The sequence below is a fragment of the Carlito syrichta genome, unplaced genomic scaffold, assembly GCF_000164805.1.
Source record: "Carlito syrichta isolate Samal-C Ts95f unplaced genomic scaffold, Tarsius_syrichta-2.0.1 Scaffold109674, whole genome shotgun sequence".
Taxonomy (NCBI): Eukaryota; Metazoa; Chordata; class Mammalia; order Primates; family Tarsiidae; genus Carlito; species Carlito syrichta.
In genome coordinates, this window is record NW_007053770.1 from 1 (window position 1) to 14,118 (window position 14,118).

Genomic DNA, 14,118 nt, shown 5'->3' on the forward strand with positions numbered 1-14,118 from the left:
CTTCTCAGCAAAGAGAGGCTGGATCTTGGCTACGATGAGCAGAGTGTGAGGCAGAGCACACAGGTGTTCAGCTTCAAGCTGACCGTCACCTTGCCCTGGAACCGGAAAAGCTCAAGGAGCTGCCCGGACACCCCAAGGGGCTCCCTGGCGCCCTGTGGCACGTCCTCACCTGCAGGGGCTGGAGCCCAGAGGCTCGAGTGCAGGGAGGGAGTCTGAAGCCTGGGCCTGGCCTTGGAACCCCGAGCTTTACTGCACCTCTGTGCTTTGCCATTGAGATTTTTTTAATCCACTGAGTAGTACGTGACATTTCTGCATCACTCACTGAAACTTCTCAGCTGGGTAAGAGTAATGTGGGTTTTATCCACAGCGACATGGAACTAAATTGGAAGGTTTTTGGACTAGGCTTAGTAGTGTGAAGCTTGTCTGCCTTTTATTCTAAATCATTTGAGGAGTTTATTACAAATAATTTTCTTCCTTTTCAAATAATTGTGTCAGTTCAAAAGTAAATTTTATGATTTTTGTTCTGCTTTTATAAAAATAAGCAAAACTCATTTGAGATTTGGCAGAGTTGGGAGGTGTGTTTCAATGAACGCAATGCATATAATATGGAAACCCTGGAGGGATTGCATGCAAAGTGTTGACTTTGCTGCTGCTCTGAATGGAAAGCAGCCTTGAGTTTGACTGGAACAGAAAGTCTTTGCCTCTGTTTAGGGTGTTGCCTGGCTCACAGCATTCTGAAACGTCATGGGTACAGTGTCCTTGCTCTGCAACGTAAGTGATAATCGCCATAGCTAATGAGGGTTTTGTGGGGGAATGGGAAATCTTGTAGGCTTTTTAAACTTTTTATTATAGATTTCCTTTATAGTCGTAAGAGAGAGCCTAGGGAATAGTTTTTCTCTATTTTCTCCAATGGTCACATCTTGCAAAACTATTACGTAAGCAAGAAACTGCCATGATAGAATCCATGATCTACTGAGAACATGCCAGCTGCACGTGCACGTGTGTGGACGTGAGTCTGTGTGTGATGATGTGTGTCATGTTTGCAGATCTGTGCAAGTTGTGTGCAGATTCATGTCAAGATAAAGGACGGTTCCATCCCCTGAGGGTCCCAGCACCTGATGGCCACTCGTCTGTCTTCCATCTCTGCAATTTTGTTGTTTTGAGTGTTCTGTGAAAGGAATACTTGGCCTTTGAGGCGCTTCTTTCACTCAGCCTTGAGGCATGTCCGGGTTGTTGCATGCATCGAGATACAGAATTTTTTTCTTTTTTTTGAGTCAGAGTTTCACTCTGTCACCCAGGCTGGAGTGCAGTGGCACGCTCCTGGCCACCCCAGCCTCGACCTGCTGGGCTCCGGCGATCCTTCTGCCTCAGCCTTCCAAGTAGCTGGAACTACAGGCACGCCCTACCACACCCAGCTAATTTTTGATTTATTGTAGAGACGAGGTCTTGCCAAGTTGCCCGGGCTGGTCTCGAGCCCGCGGGCTCAGGCATTCCACTTGTCTCGGCCTCCCAAAGTGCTGGGATTACAGACTGAGCCACTGAGCCTGGCCAAGATACAAAAATTTTAAGAGTTCATTATGAAAATACTTTCCAGAAATCCTGAGTGTTTTGATAGTTAAGAAGAGCAATAATCAAATAACACTGAAGCTTACAGATACTAATTTATTCAAGAAGAAACATGCTACAGTTTAGTAGGCTATAGGGTTTTGTAGGCAAAAGGAAATACGTTTGAAAAAGGGATGGTTTGTATCTTTAAAGGTCTGTGAACAATTTCATTTCATGTTCGTGCTATGAGTATGTTTCAGTGGAAAATGCTAGTATTCCACTAAACTTCTCAATGATTTCTCGTAAAAATTAACAGCTCCCTTAGGTGTGGGGTAGAAGGAAGACCAGTGTAGGGACCCTGGTTGCGGAAGGAACCAGAAATGAAGGTAGAGGGGTGTCGTTCACACACAGACTGCCGCGGCGACTTCTCCGAAGCAAGAGATCCACCACTTTCTGAGCTCTCTGGGGGCAGGATGAGAGGCATGAGCGAAGCATCTCGAACGTCTGCTTTGTTCTGGAATATATTAAAAGCACTCTTCTGAAGTAGCCACGGAATTCTCCCTGCACCCCCGAAAAAGGGCAGCTCAGCAACTGAGGGAGTCATTGTGTGGCTGGGTGGGACTGGCCGGCCACTGTTTGTCTTTGAGGTGGCAACGCCGGGCAAGCTGGAACAGAACTCTGCCCCCGCCCTTTGTGGGTGAGTAGCTGCTCCAGGAAGAAGTTCCCAGCTGCTGGCTGCTCCGGGAACCGCCCTCTCCAAGAAGGCTTTGAAACCCAGTGTTGCTTTCTAGCCAGAGTAGTCTCGCGGTGACTTCTGGTTGTCGCTCTGAGCAGGGGCTGCCCTGTTGTCCCACACGGTGCCATTTTGAGGCCCCCCGGAGTGTGTGCCCTGGCTGTCGTCTGGCTGCAGGCTTCCTGAAGTCTTGTTTGTTTTTGAGGTCTGCTTGACTTTTTCTGGGGCTTGGTCAGAATGCTGTCTCCAGAAACACTGCTCGAATAATCTGTTTTGCTTGGGAAGGCAGATGAAAGTTACTAGGGTTGAGGTTAGTGGTGAGATTGAAGCGTAGGTGTGTATGTTGGTAGCCAGATCCCCGGTGGGGGAGTGGGATTCTTCACCGACATCTGCGGGGAGCCGCCTTGAGGAACGGACAGAGCGTGTACGCTGGTGCTCTGCTGCCACTTCCTTTAGACTCAGAGTCCTGGGCGAGTGGTCGGTATTGGCTTTGTTTTCTTTCTGCCTCGGCTGCGTGTGACCGGTGAGCTACTGGCCAGATTCCATGGCTGTTCTTCGAGCGCTCCTCCCCTGACCTCTGTTGGGCCCTTGCTGCCTCCGCCCCCAGTCTCTGTCTTCCAGCCTCTGCAATGGCTCTTTCTTGGTGCCCATGGCTGCTGCCTCCACCTGCTCCTTCAGCCGTGCTCCCGTCAGGTTCGGCCTGCCTTCTGCCTGTCTCCAGCAGGACGCGTAGTTGCGGCCCCACCCAGCCTCCCTTCCTTACCCAAGTGGCATGTTCAGAAAGCAGGTTCTGGGTTGTACCTGTCAGGATAAGCAGTGTGTGTTGTTTCAGGTCATCCTAAGGAAAGGAAGAGACGGAGACTGAATTTGGATCATGGAAAATGTTTGGAAATTTAATAAAGCCCTGGAGATCCAGGTATGGTTATATTTTGGGGATTTGAAAAATACATCTCTTGTGTCTCATTAGCATTGAACTGTAGACCGATTCTGGATTTGGCAAAGTTCCAGGCGATTTTAGGAAGCCAGCAAAGTGGCAGGGCACATGGAGAGCGGCTCAGAAGGCTTCATATCTGGAGTGACACTGGGCATGGTCCTCAGGCAGCCGCTGACCTGGGAGGGGGAGGCCGTGAGGTTTTCGGGGCCTCGATGCGCAGACCTGCTTAAATAGACTTGGTTTTTGTCTTTTGCACACGGGAGAGTTGGCAGACGTGAGGCTAAGTTTTCTTTTAAAAAATCGCCTTTAAATTTTTCTGTTTAGGTGTAACTAGCCTTTAAGCTCAGCCCTTCACCAGGTGGCAGAAAAGGTGCATCAACGTTCAGCATTTGATTTTAATCTAGATGCAGTAGATCGATGAGCTGTTGATGTTAACTGGGAAAAATGCTGTTTTCTTCAGAAAGGTGGCAGTTTTTTGGATCTGATCGATACTTGAGCTCTGACGTCAGCTGGGACGAGTCATTGTCTAGCTCTGTGTGACAGCACGTCTCTTTTCCAGCTGAACATGTGTGTCTAAGATGCACGCTCAGCGCAGCAGGAGCCCGTGGACCATCTCGCCCCGCACCAACGGCCTGGACCATGAAGGTGCTGGGGACACACGTCCTCTGGATGCTGCTCCCGATCCTGCCTTGGGTGGTGCGCGCGGCCGAGCACGAGGAGGTGGCCAAGCATGCCATCAAGCTGCACCGGGGGCGGGGGGCGGCCGCTACACAGCGGGGGCAGTGGGTCCTGGACGGCTGCCGGAGGCTCTCTGGGCTGCTCCGCCAGAAGAGTGTGGTTCTCAACAAACTGAAGAGCGCCATCCGCGCGGTGGAGAGAGACGCCAGTCTGTCGGATGAGGAGAAGCTCTTCCAGGTGCACACGTTCGAGATTTTCCAGAAGGAGCTGAACGAGAGCGAGAACTCCGTGTTCCAGGCCATCCATGGACTGCAGCGAGCCCTGCAGGGGGACTACCGAGATGTCGTGAACATGAAGGAGAGCAGCCGGCAGCGCCTGGAGGCCCTGAGGGAGGCCGCCATCAAGGTCAGTCCCCGGCGCCTGCGAGCTGCGCAGGACGGCCTGCTGCTTCTCAGCGACTGCCGTGCAAACCCACCGGGAAGCTCGCGAGGAGGAAGCTGTCCTTGTGGTGATGGCGCCATTGCCCCTTCCAGGAGGAGCCGGGCTGTTTCTCTCTTTGTGTCTTTAGAGATGTGGTCTCGACATGCTGCCCAGGCTGGTCCCCAGCTCTCGGGCACAAGCAGTCCTCCCAGCTCGGCCTCCCAAAGTGCTGGGATGACAGGTGTGAGCCACCACTCCCAGCCGAGCCAGTCTAATGCTTTTCTCCATTGGGGGAAATCCCTGGGTAATTCAGAAAGTTGTTCAAGAAGTCTTAGTAAATTCATGCAGAAACCAGTATAATTTGTAACTTTGGTCAATATTTTGCCACGTTTCTGACAGACATGTCTTCTGGTGTGAAGTTTGACTTTCTTCAATGACCATACACTAAAATAATGTTAATTTTAAACAAAGGTATACAATTAAGGTAGTAACTTAAGGACTTTGACTAAGTGTCCTTTTAAAATGATAAGTTTCTGGCAGTATAGTATACAGTGTGGTATTATTGTATTACTTTTTTTTTTTGAGTTGGAGTCTCACTCTATAGCCCAGACAAGAGCGCAGCGGCACACTGCTCCCGGCCACCGCAGCCTCGACCTGCTGGGCTCCGGCCATCCTTCCGCCTCAGCCTTCCAAGTAGCCGGAACTATAGGCCTGGGCTACCATGCCTGGCTAGTTTTTGATTTATTGTAGAGACGCGGTCTCGCCAAGTTGCCCAGGTGGATCTCGAACCCACAGGCTCTGGCAGTCCACTCGTCTCAGCCCCCCAAAGTGCTGGGATTACAGGCTGAGCCACCGAGCCTGGCCTGTATTACTTTTTTTTTGAGTTGGAGTCTCACTCTGTCACCCAGACTGGAGTGCAGTGGCCGCTCCCGGCCACCACAGCCTCGACCTGCTGGGCTCCGGCGATCCTTCCACCTCAGCCTTCCAAGTAGCTGGAGCTACAGGCACACGCTACCACACCCAGCTAATTTTTTTTTTGATTTATTGTAGAGATGAGGTCTCGCCTGCCCAGGTGGGTCTCGAACCCGTGGGCTCAGGCAATCCACTCACCTCAGCCTCCCAAAGCGCGGGATTACAGGCTGAGCCACTGAGCCCGGCTATATTACTTTTTTAAAAGGCATTTCTGGAGTATCTGGTGTATGCTAGCACAGTGTTGGACCTTTTAAATATATAAAGTATCATTTCATCTTCATAGAAAAATCCATGGTAGATTTTGTTTTCTATTTTATAATAAAACAACCACACAGCTTAAAAAGTAGACATAAGCCGGGCACAGTGGCTCACACCTGTAATCCCAGCACTTTGGGAGGCTGAGGCAGAAGGATTGTCTGAGCCCAGGAGATAGAGGCTACGTGAACGTGCCACTGCACTCCAGCCTGGGTGACAGAGTGAGACTGACTCAAAGAAAAGAAAAAAAGAAAAGTAGAGAAAATATACATGTATTAAATTTTTTTTTTACCAAAATGTGATTTTTTTAGGTTGAAATAGGACCATCAGGAAAGTGTCTGAATCGAGTTTTCAGTAATGCACACCCATCTCCTTGCGTGTGTGCCCCTGTGACTGCCATCACGAGTTAGAAACAGACCACAGTGCTCTCTTTGGTCAGATATTACTCTCTTACAAGATCTTTTGGACAGCTGAGATATTAGGACTCCTTGGTGTGGTGCAGATTTGTGCTTTTATTATAAAATAAAAAATAAACATTAGTCTGATTAACATAGGCGCTAATATGCATAGCGTATAGGTGTGTAATGCAGTATTTCGGCTTACACTAGTTCTAACCTCTGTTTCTAGACTCTCCAAGCATGGTGATCTACAAGTGTGAGTTAGACTTGTAGCTGTGAGCTTGGCCTGCATCCATTAGCTAGACCTGCAGGTGTGAACTAGGCCTGCAGGTGTGAGCTAGACCTGCAGATGTGAGCTAGACCTGCAGGTGTGAACTAGGCCTGCAGGTGTGAGTTAGACCTGCACATGTGAGCTAGGCCTGCAGGTGTGCGTCAGAAGCATCAGCAGGTGCTGTGTGATTACTTGGGGGCGATGCAGCCCAAGTGTCTGGGCGTGGGCTGTTGCTGCTCTGTCCTAACTCTGTTCTGCTCCTTTGGATGTGAATAAATACTTAAAAGTAAGGTTACTGATTAAACACGATCAGCTGGAACACATTCTAAATTCGACCACCAATACTGCCCATCAGCTTTACGGATTATTAGTGCTGTCAGAGTCCATATGTCCTTTGGATCAATTTTCTCTTTGTAGCTGGAATTTAACTGTGGGCATCCTGCTTAGCAGCTTCACAGCCAGTGTTCAAGTACACATCTGTTTTTAAAGTCCAGCTGTGCCCCACACCCATGGTAGGCACTGTGCTGAAACAGAGTGGGTTTTGAGTAGATGCTTCTGTATGAGCCCTTGACCTGCAGGTGTCACATTTGCTTTTGCGTGGCAGATGTGTGGCGTATCTGTTGAAGTGTGTGCATCAATAGCTGTCTCTAACTATTTTGCTAAGCTCAGTTAGGTCTGAACAGCTAGGACACCAAGCTTCCCAGCAGACTGGAGTTAGACCGGTTCGCCTGTGAATGGGCCTTCGGACGGAGCGTGGGTGGGTAAATGCATGTAAGATAGTCTGTCCTGGTTACTTCTAACACGTCTCGCTCTTCATTTCTTCCCCACGGATAGGAAGAGACAGAATATGTGGAACTTCTGGCAGCAGAAAAGCATCAGGCCGAAGCCCTCAAAAACATGCAGCATCAGAACAAAAGCTTGTCCATGCTGGACGAGATCCTCGAAGACGTACGCAAGGCAGCAGACCGCTTAGAGGAGGAGATAGAGGAACATGCTTTTGACGACAACAAATCTGTAAGCGGCATTCTGGCACAACTTGGTTTCCCCCACCAGGCGCCTCACTCGCCGGACAGTGTGGGGTGGGAGTTGTTCACGTGTGAATTTTTCACATAGGTTGAAAATGACACACACTGAAACACTTCTGTGTCAGAGAGAAAATGACCTGGTCTCGTAGAAGGGAGGCAGTCATCCCTTATTTTCTTTTTTCTTAACAACTGTCAGTCCCCCTCCTTAGTGGACGGGGATTCTGGTGTCCAGAAAGCCCAGACAAGTGGGGTGAATGCCTGTCTGCTTGGGTGAGGAACTCCTGGCAGATGAGTTTTGCATCTCTGCAGCATTTCAGGCTGCTCGCCTGTTGTCATGGTTACGGTTCAAGAAAAAATATGGAGATGGATGCCAGACATTGATTATGGGTCTCGTGGACTCCCATCAGGGTTAGACAATAAAAACAAATGCGAGTAAGGTGAGAGAAGAAGGGTTTGGAAAGAATAAAAATAGAGCAGAGGAAATGGGATGTTTTAAAAACATACTGAGTGTAGAACGAGAGGACTCAGAAGTGTTTTGAGGGCTTTGAGTTGCTGAAAGACTACGCCCTGAACCAGGGAAAGTAGATGTTTGGAAGTAGCAGAAATCCTAAACCTTCTTATCCTTAAATTACTTCTTTAATTGAAAAAAAAAGTCCTAATTTGGGCTTTGTCACATTTGCTAGAACACTAAAAACATTTCTGTTGTTCTTCTGTTTGGCATTCACTGTACAAAAGTTGAGTTTGAAGGAATTTAATTGATTGAATTGCATAGTGTTGGCTGTCTTCCAGGTCAGAGGGGTCAACTTCGAGGCGGTTCTGAGGGTGGAGGAGGAAGAGGCCAACCCTCGGCCCAACCTCACGAGGCCGGAGGTGGAGGAAGGCCTGGGCCTCAGCATGCTGATCGACTCCCAGAACAACCAGTACATTCTGACCAAGCCCCGCGACTCCACCATCCCACGGGCGGACCCCCACTTCATCAAGGTAGCGCCTTGCCTGGGGGCGGCCCCGCCGCCACCGCCCTGGCGTCCTGTGTGAGCATGAACCTTCTCTTCTGCATGTGAGGTTGGGGTGTACAGCCTTCCTTCCGACAGAGAGATCCTGCTAGAATTCCCCACGTTTCCTGCGATCGAGACATCCTCTCTCAATTTCTTTTTTTTTTTTGCTTTTGCTGAAAGAATAAGACATCTTAATACTTAAAATGGAAGTTAATTTTGTTTTGGAGAATTTGGGTGGCTTTTGGAAACTGGGGCTTCGGCTATCCAAAACTCATTTTCCCTAAAATAAAAAAGCCCTTAGAAGGCAGAGAGGGCTTACTCTTCTAGCCGTGGCATGCGGAGTGTAAGGACCCCTTCAGCTGTGCCTGGCTTTCCACGTAGAGCCGGTTCAGTCCTGTGTCCCCCAGGAAGCCAGGCCAGAAAGGCTGTGCAGTGGAGGGCTTGCAGCTGAGGGCGCCGCGGCGCACGGTGCTCCCTCTGGAGAGCTGGCCTGGCATTTGGGTGCAATCTTGGGAAGCTTGCAAGGTCTGGTGACTTGTCAGGCCTCCAGAAAGTACTGGAAGTTTGCACGGGAGCAGAGACCAGGCCGGAGAGCCTGGGCTTGAAGGTGGTGCCACCAGGCTGAGTGGAGAGACCCATGGTACCCAAGGGCTCCCCGGGTGCTGAACCTGTGTCGATGGAATCAAGCCAAGCGCCGTCCTGCTGGTCTTGGCTTTGAGGACTGGGCGCTGGGCGGGGAGAGGCTGCAGACTGACGGTGTCAGTGCCCTCTTTCAGGAGTGGGTCTGCCTGGTGCGGTTGTCCTCATCTCCCTTCGTAACGAATAAGTCATTTCTGGGAAGTGTTTTGAGACGTGACTGTCCTGTCCATCAGTCTTTCCCGCAATGTCACCTGCTAGTGATAATTGCCTGCACAGTCACTGCAGTCGTGTGGTGAGAACCCTGGGAGTGGCGACCCGGACACCAGCTCTGAAGGCTCCAGAGCACTCGACAGAACATGGGAGAGTCTCATGGGCTCGAGCAAGACAAAAGCAATCCTGTTGTCCGGTCAGCATCTAGTCCCTGGTCCGCGTGCTTGAATCAATCACCTGCAAATGGAAAGTACTCAGGAAGGCTGGGCGTGGTGGCTCAAGCCTGTAATCCCAGCACTTTGGGAGGCCAAGCTAAGAGGATTGCCTGAGACCAGGGGTTTGAGACCAGCCTGGGAACCTGGAGAGACCTCGTGTCCACAATAAATCAGAAACATTAGCTGGGCATGGTAGTGCATGCCTGTAGTTCCAACTAATTGGAAGGCTGAGGCCAAAGGATCCCCTGAGTCCAGTAGTTCGAGGCTGCGGTGGCTGTGAGCGTGCCACTACATTCCAGCCTGGGTGACAGAGTGAGATGAGACTCTAACTCAAAAAAAAAAAAAAGAAAATACTCATGGAAACAGCAAGAGCCACCTTGCAGTAAGATGCACATCACAGCTATATACATCGAATTGACACCCATCAGGCACTATAAGCAAGCTAGAAGTGATTCAGGGTACATGGGGAGTGTGCTCGGGTTCCATGGAAACACCGCGCCACCTTTATAGGAGTTGAGCATCCAAGCATGCTGGTTTGGGCGTGGGGCGGGTCAAGGAGCCCACCCCTAGGATCCTGGGGGCTAGCTGTCGTTAGGCGGTGACAGACTGACTTTCCCTGCCCAGAATACACTTACTTTTGAGCTTCTCTTGGCCTCCGCAGCGGCGAAAGTCTCTTCTCAGTTCCGCCCCCTCCCCTCCATCCTGTCAGGTGCGCTCGGGGCCTGTGTCATCTGTCCTGCCATCTCAGCCAGCCAGCCTTTTCTCACCCCTGGAATCCTGAGTTCCTGTGTTTCTGTTTGTTCCCTTGCATCAGGACATTGTCACCATAGGAATGCTGTCCTTGCCGTGCGGCTGGCTCTGCACGACAATAGGGCTGCCGACCATGTTTGGGTATATCATCTGTGGTGTGCTCCTGGGACCGTCAGGACTGAACAGCATTAAGGTAAGAGCAGAGTCCAACAGTTTCCATGACTGTCTGGTAGCTTACAAAAGAAGCATTCATGAAGACTAAAAAGTGTTGAATTTGAGCGAACGAAGACACCGGCTTCTCACAAGCCATGCCGAAGGCGTCCTTTTGAGTTTCATGAGAAATATTGAAACCACAGGATGCCATTTTGTTTGTTCACAGAGAGGTGGCCTAACTGGAGGAAACAGCCCAGTTCGCTGTGTTAAGTTATAGGAGTTTCAGAGATTCCGTTTCCAAGATTGTGAGAGACCAGATTATTCAGAACACCTTTTGCGCACTGCAAGAACTAAAAGTGCCACGTTCAGTGCATTTGTAGCACTTCCTGGTGCATGGAAACGCTGATCGAAAGCCCGGTTGCGAGGCAGGGAACAGCAAGCGGAGGGCTGAGCAAGTCCGCAGGAGCCCTGTCCCACGCTGGCAGGAGGAGGGGTCCCCTGGGTTCCGTGGGCTACATGCACAGTTGTGGGCAATGCTGAGAGCAGCTGAGTCCCTCCCGGGAGGCGGGGCAGGGAGGGCGTGGCCTCACTCCCTGCAGCCTCCCTTGCGGCTGGTCACCACGTCGGACCAGCTCGGGGAGCCCCTGCTCCCCAGGCTGCAGAACGGCCGAAGGGCCTGGAGCGGCCCTCGCGCAGGCTCATCTGAACAGCACGTTAGCGCCAGCCAGGTGGAGAGTGTGGCCCTCTACCTCGGGTGGCCGGTAGGAGGACTGCAGCCCCGCGCAGGGCGTGCCCGGCGGCTGCTGGTTTCGGGAGGAGATGATTTTCATACGATACAGACTTGGAAGCCAGAGAGAAGCGCCTCTTCCTGCCGTGCCTCACTTCTCCCTCCCAGAGCATTTGCAGATAGAAACAGGCACACCTTATCCTCTCTCCCTTCTTTTTTCTTTTTGTGAGTTGGAGTCTCACTCCATCACCCAAGCTGGAGTGCAGTGGCATGCCCACGGCCACCCTAGTCTCGACCTGCTGGCTTCTGGCGATCCTTCTGCTTCAGCCTTCCAAGTAGCCGAGACTACCACGCCGGCTAATTTTTGATTGATTGTAGAGACGAGGTCTCACCAAGTTGTCCAGGCTGGTCTCGAACCCATGGGCTCAGGCCGTCCTCTTGCCTTGGCCTCCCAAAGTGCTGGAATGACAGGCTGAGCCACCGAGCCTGGCCTCGTCTTTCCTTTTTCAACAGCAAAGGCACTCATAAACAAAGAATTAAGGCTAAACCATTGGGTAATACATACAACTGGCTGCTGTCCATGCTGGAGTTGGTAATAGATCAACTTTACTATGGAAACATAAAGTAACTATAAATGGACCGAGATGAAAGTCCAAGGGCATGCCAGCCAGAAGTGGGAAGTGGTTCACCGGAGAGGTGTGCCAAGTGGGCTCTTCTGAGTGTTCCCACTGAGTGTATTCGGATGTGGTTGCTCGGTTACGTGCAGTATGTCACACACATGACGTCACATGGCTTAACATTTGTCTTTGTTTTCCAGTCTATTGTACAGGTGGAGACGTTAGGAGAATTTGGGGTGTTTTTTACCCTCTTCCTTGTTGGCTTAGAATTTTCCCCGGAAAAGCTGAGAAAGGTAAGGGCTTCGCAGGGCTGTCGTCGCCTCTGGTAACTTCCTGTCGTGTGGTTTTGGTTTCTACATTTGTAGCACTTGCTGGCGAGTTGGCGATCAAATTAAATGTTTTGGAATAGAATACGGTATTTCGATTTGATGTTATTTTTGGGATATACACTCAAAAAGATAATAAAAAGATTTGAAGAAGTGGCAGTTCAGTGAATAACTGGAACTTGCTTTCTTGTGGCTAATTTCCGAAGTGGTCTGAGAAGTGATCTCTCTGGACTTTAGTAGATGGATCCCTCCAGAAGGTGCACAACTGTTAAAATAGCATAAAAACTGAAATACGGCTGGGCTCGGTGACTCAGCCTGTAATCCCAGCGCTTTGGGAGGCCGAGGTGAGTGGATTGCCTGAGCCCATGGGTTCGAGACCCGCCTGGGCAACTTGGTGAATTCAGGAAAAGGTACTCTGTATTTCAGCAGACACCGAAAATGACTGATTAAAAGCAGGGGCGGGGGGATAAAGTGAACGCTGCTGGAAACAGAAATCCCCTGTGAATTAAAGGCAGGTACCATTCTGCCTACAGTGCTAACGTCAAGACGGCAGGCACGTTCACGTGCTGACGAGGGGTGCTGAAGCCGGGTGGTGATGGGTGGTGTGAGCACGGGGCACCCCGCCCGGGGAGCACTAGCAGTAAGTACGCAGTCTGACGGCGGAGCCTACAGACGTCCATGTGCCTTGGTCCTGTAACTCTAGAGCTCTTTCGGAAGGAAAGTATACAAAAAATTGACCCACAGATTTTTAGCCGCTTGTGTGACATGTCTAAGAAAGACTGGCTGAACTGGGACCTGACCGCTTGATGCACTGTTAAGTAGCCATCAAAGTATTACAAGGACGTGTCTTGACGAGAATGTTTGTTGTAAGGCTGAACCTAGAAAAGACCAGATGGCGTGACTGACCACAACCGTCTAGGAGCCGCACAAGCCCATGGGAGAACGGGAAGCAGGTGTGCCACGTAACCACGGATGCTCCCAGTTTCTCTTGCTTGTTGTTCGAACTTTCTGTCATATTTGGCATCAACTTTGCTACGCCAGGAAAGCTTTTTTGTGAGGTCTTGGGCCAGCCTTCAGGAGCGCCCACGCGGTGCCCGACGCCGTCGTTGCACCCTCTTCCTGTCTGGCCTGGGCTCCTCCTGTCATGTGGGCCTTGTCTTTCTCAACCCCCTGTCAGTGTCTCTGCCGTGACACTCCCTTCTCTGAACACCCAAAAGGCGCCTCCCCTCTGGGCATTCTGGTCCTCATTCCTCCAGGCATTTCTGTGTCTTTCTGGTGTGAGCCCTGTCTGTCTGTTTCTGAGCTGGAAGAGGAGGGAATGTTGGCCATTTCTTGCCCATTCTGCTGTGAATGCTGCCAGGTGGGCGCGGTGGGTGGAAGGGAGGCCGGGCGGGCTGTGACCCAGGCCTGCTGGTATAGTGACCCCAGCTGGCTACATAAGACATGGGGCCTCTGTTCCATAGGGCAGTGGGTTCAGCTGGGCTCTCGTGTGTGCTCGATTGAGACATGTTCACAGCAGACGATGAGGAAGAGCCCTGGGCAGGGGGCGGGGGTTCAGGCTCAGCTCTGCCGTCCCCGTTCACATCTACGGGCCTCTCACAGGCTGCTTTAGCCCTGGCGACATCTCCTCACCATGCGGCGAGGAATTTGGGATTTTCATACTTGCTATTTTCCTCCACTGTAGTGGTTATAGTTAAATAATGAATAGTGCTGTGCAACTTGATGTGAATGTTATAATCTTAAAGAGAAAAGCAGTGTATCCGGCAGTGTTGCACCCTAAATCGTGCCTTTGAGGGTGTGTGCCCATGAATGTATGCCAGGGTGTCCTTGGCCGGGGTGGCCTCGGAGGCCTGAGGAATGGTGTGTCTGCATGAATTGGTGGGCTTGGCTGGGCTCAGGAGTGGAGCGTGGGCCGAACGCTGGGCAGGGACTTAGGCGGCCACGTGTGAAAACTCCTTGCTGGCTCCCGTGTGGCGACGTGGGTGATGTTTCTCGTGGGGGCGCACCGGGGTCTGACCCGGGCTTGAGCCTTTGCTGCGGCCTCTGGGGTGGCCCTGGGGCCTGGCGCGCTCCGCTCCTCGGTCTGCCGGCTCCATTAAGCCCTTCGTTTTCCTTCTGTGCGACTCGGGTGTAAACGGAGCTTTGGAGCAGCCTGGGAGGACCAGGGCAGTTGTTCTGACCTGGGTGGGTCCCTTGCGGGTGGGGAGGGGCTGCCCCTAAGTCTGGAGAGACCCCCAGGACTGTGGGAAATGTGA

The 14,118-nt window shown here is 51.3% G+C and overlaps 1 protein-coding gene across 1 annotated transcript in view; it reads left to right on the plus strand.

The window, feature by feature from the left end:
* The first annotated feature begins 3,851 nt into the window (after nucleotides 1–3,851).
* The window catches only part of TMCO3 (transmembrane and coiled-coil domains 3), a 32,059-nt gene continuing 21,792 nt past the window's right edge, over nucleotides 3,852–14,118 (plus strand). Inside the window, exons 1-5 of the mRNA XM_008068783.2 lie at nucleotides 3,852–4,295; nucleotides 7,041–7,220; nucleotides 8,021–8,212; nucleotides 10,105–10,233; nucleotides 11,738–11,830. Coding sequence (XP_008066974.1) covers nucleotides 3,852–4,295; nucleotides 7,041–7,220; nucleotides 8,021–8,212; nucleotides 10,105–10,233; nucleotides 11,738–11,830 — 1,038 coding nt within the window. The remainder of the gene's footprint in view (nucleotides 4,296–7,040; nucleotides 7,221–8,020; nucleotides 8,213–10,104; nucleotides 10,234–11,737; nucleotides 11,831–14,118) is intronic.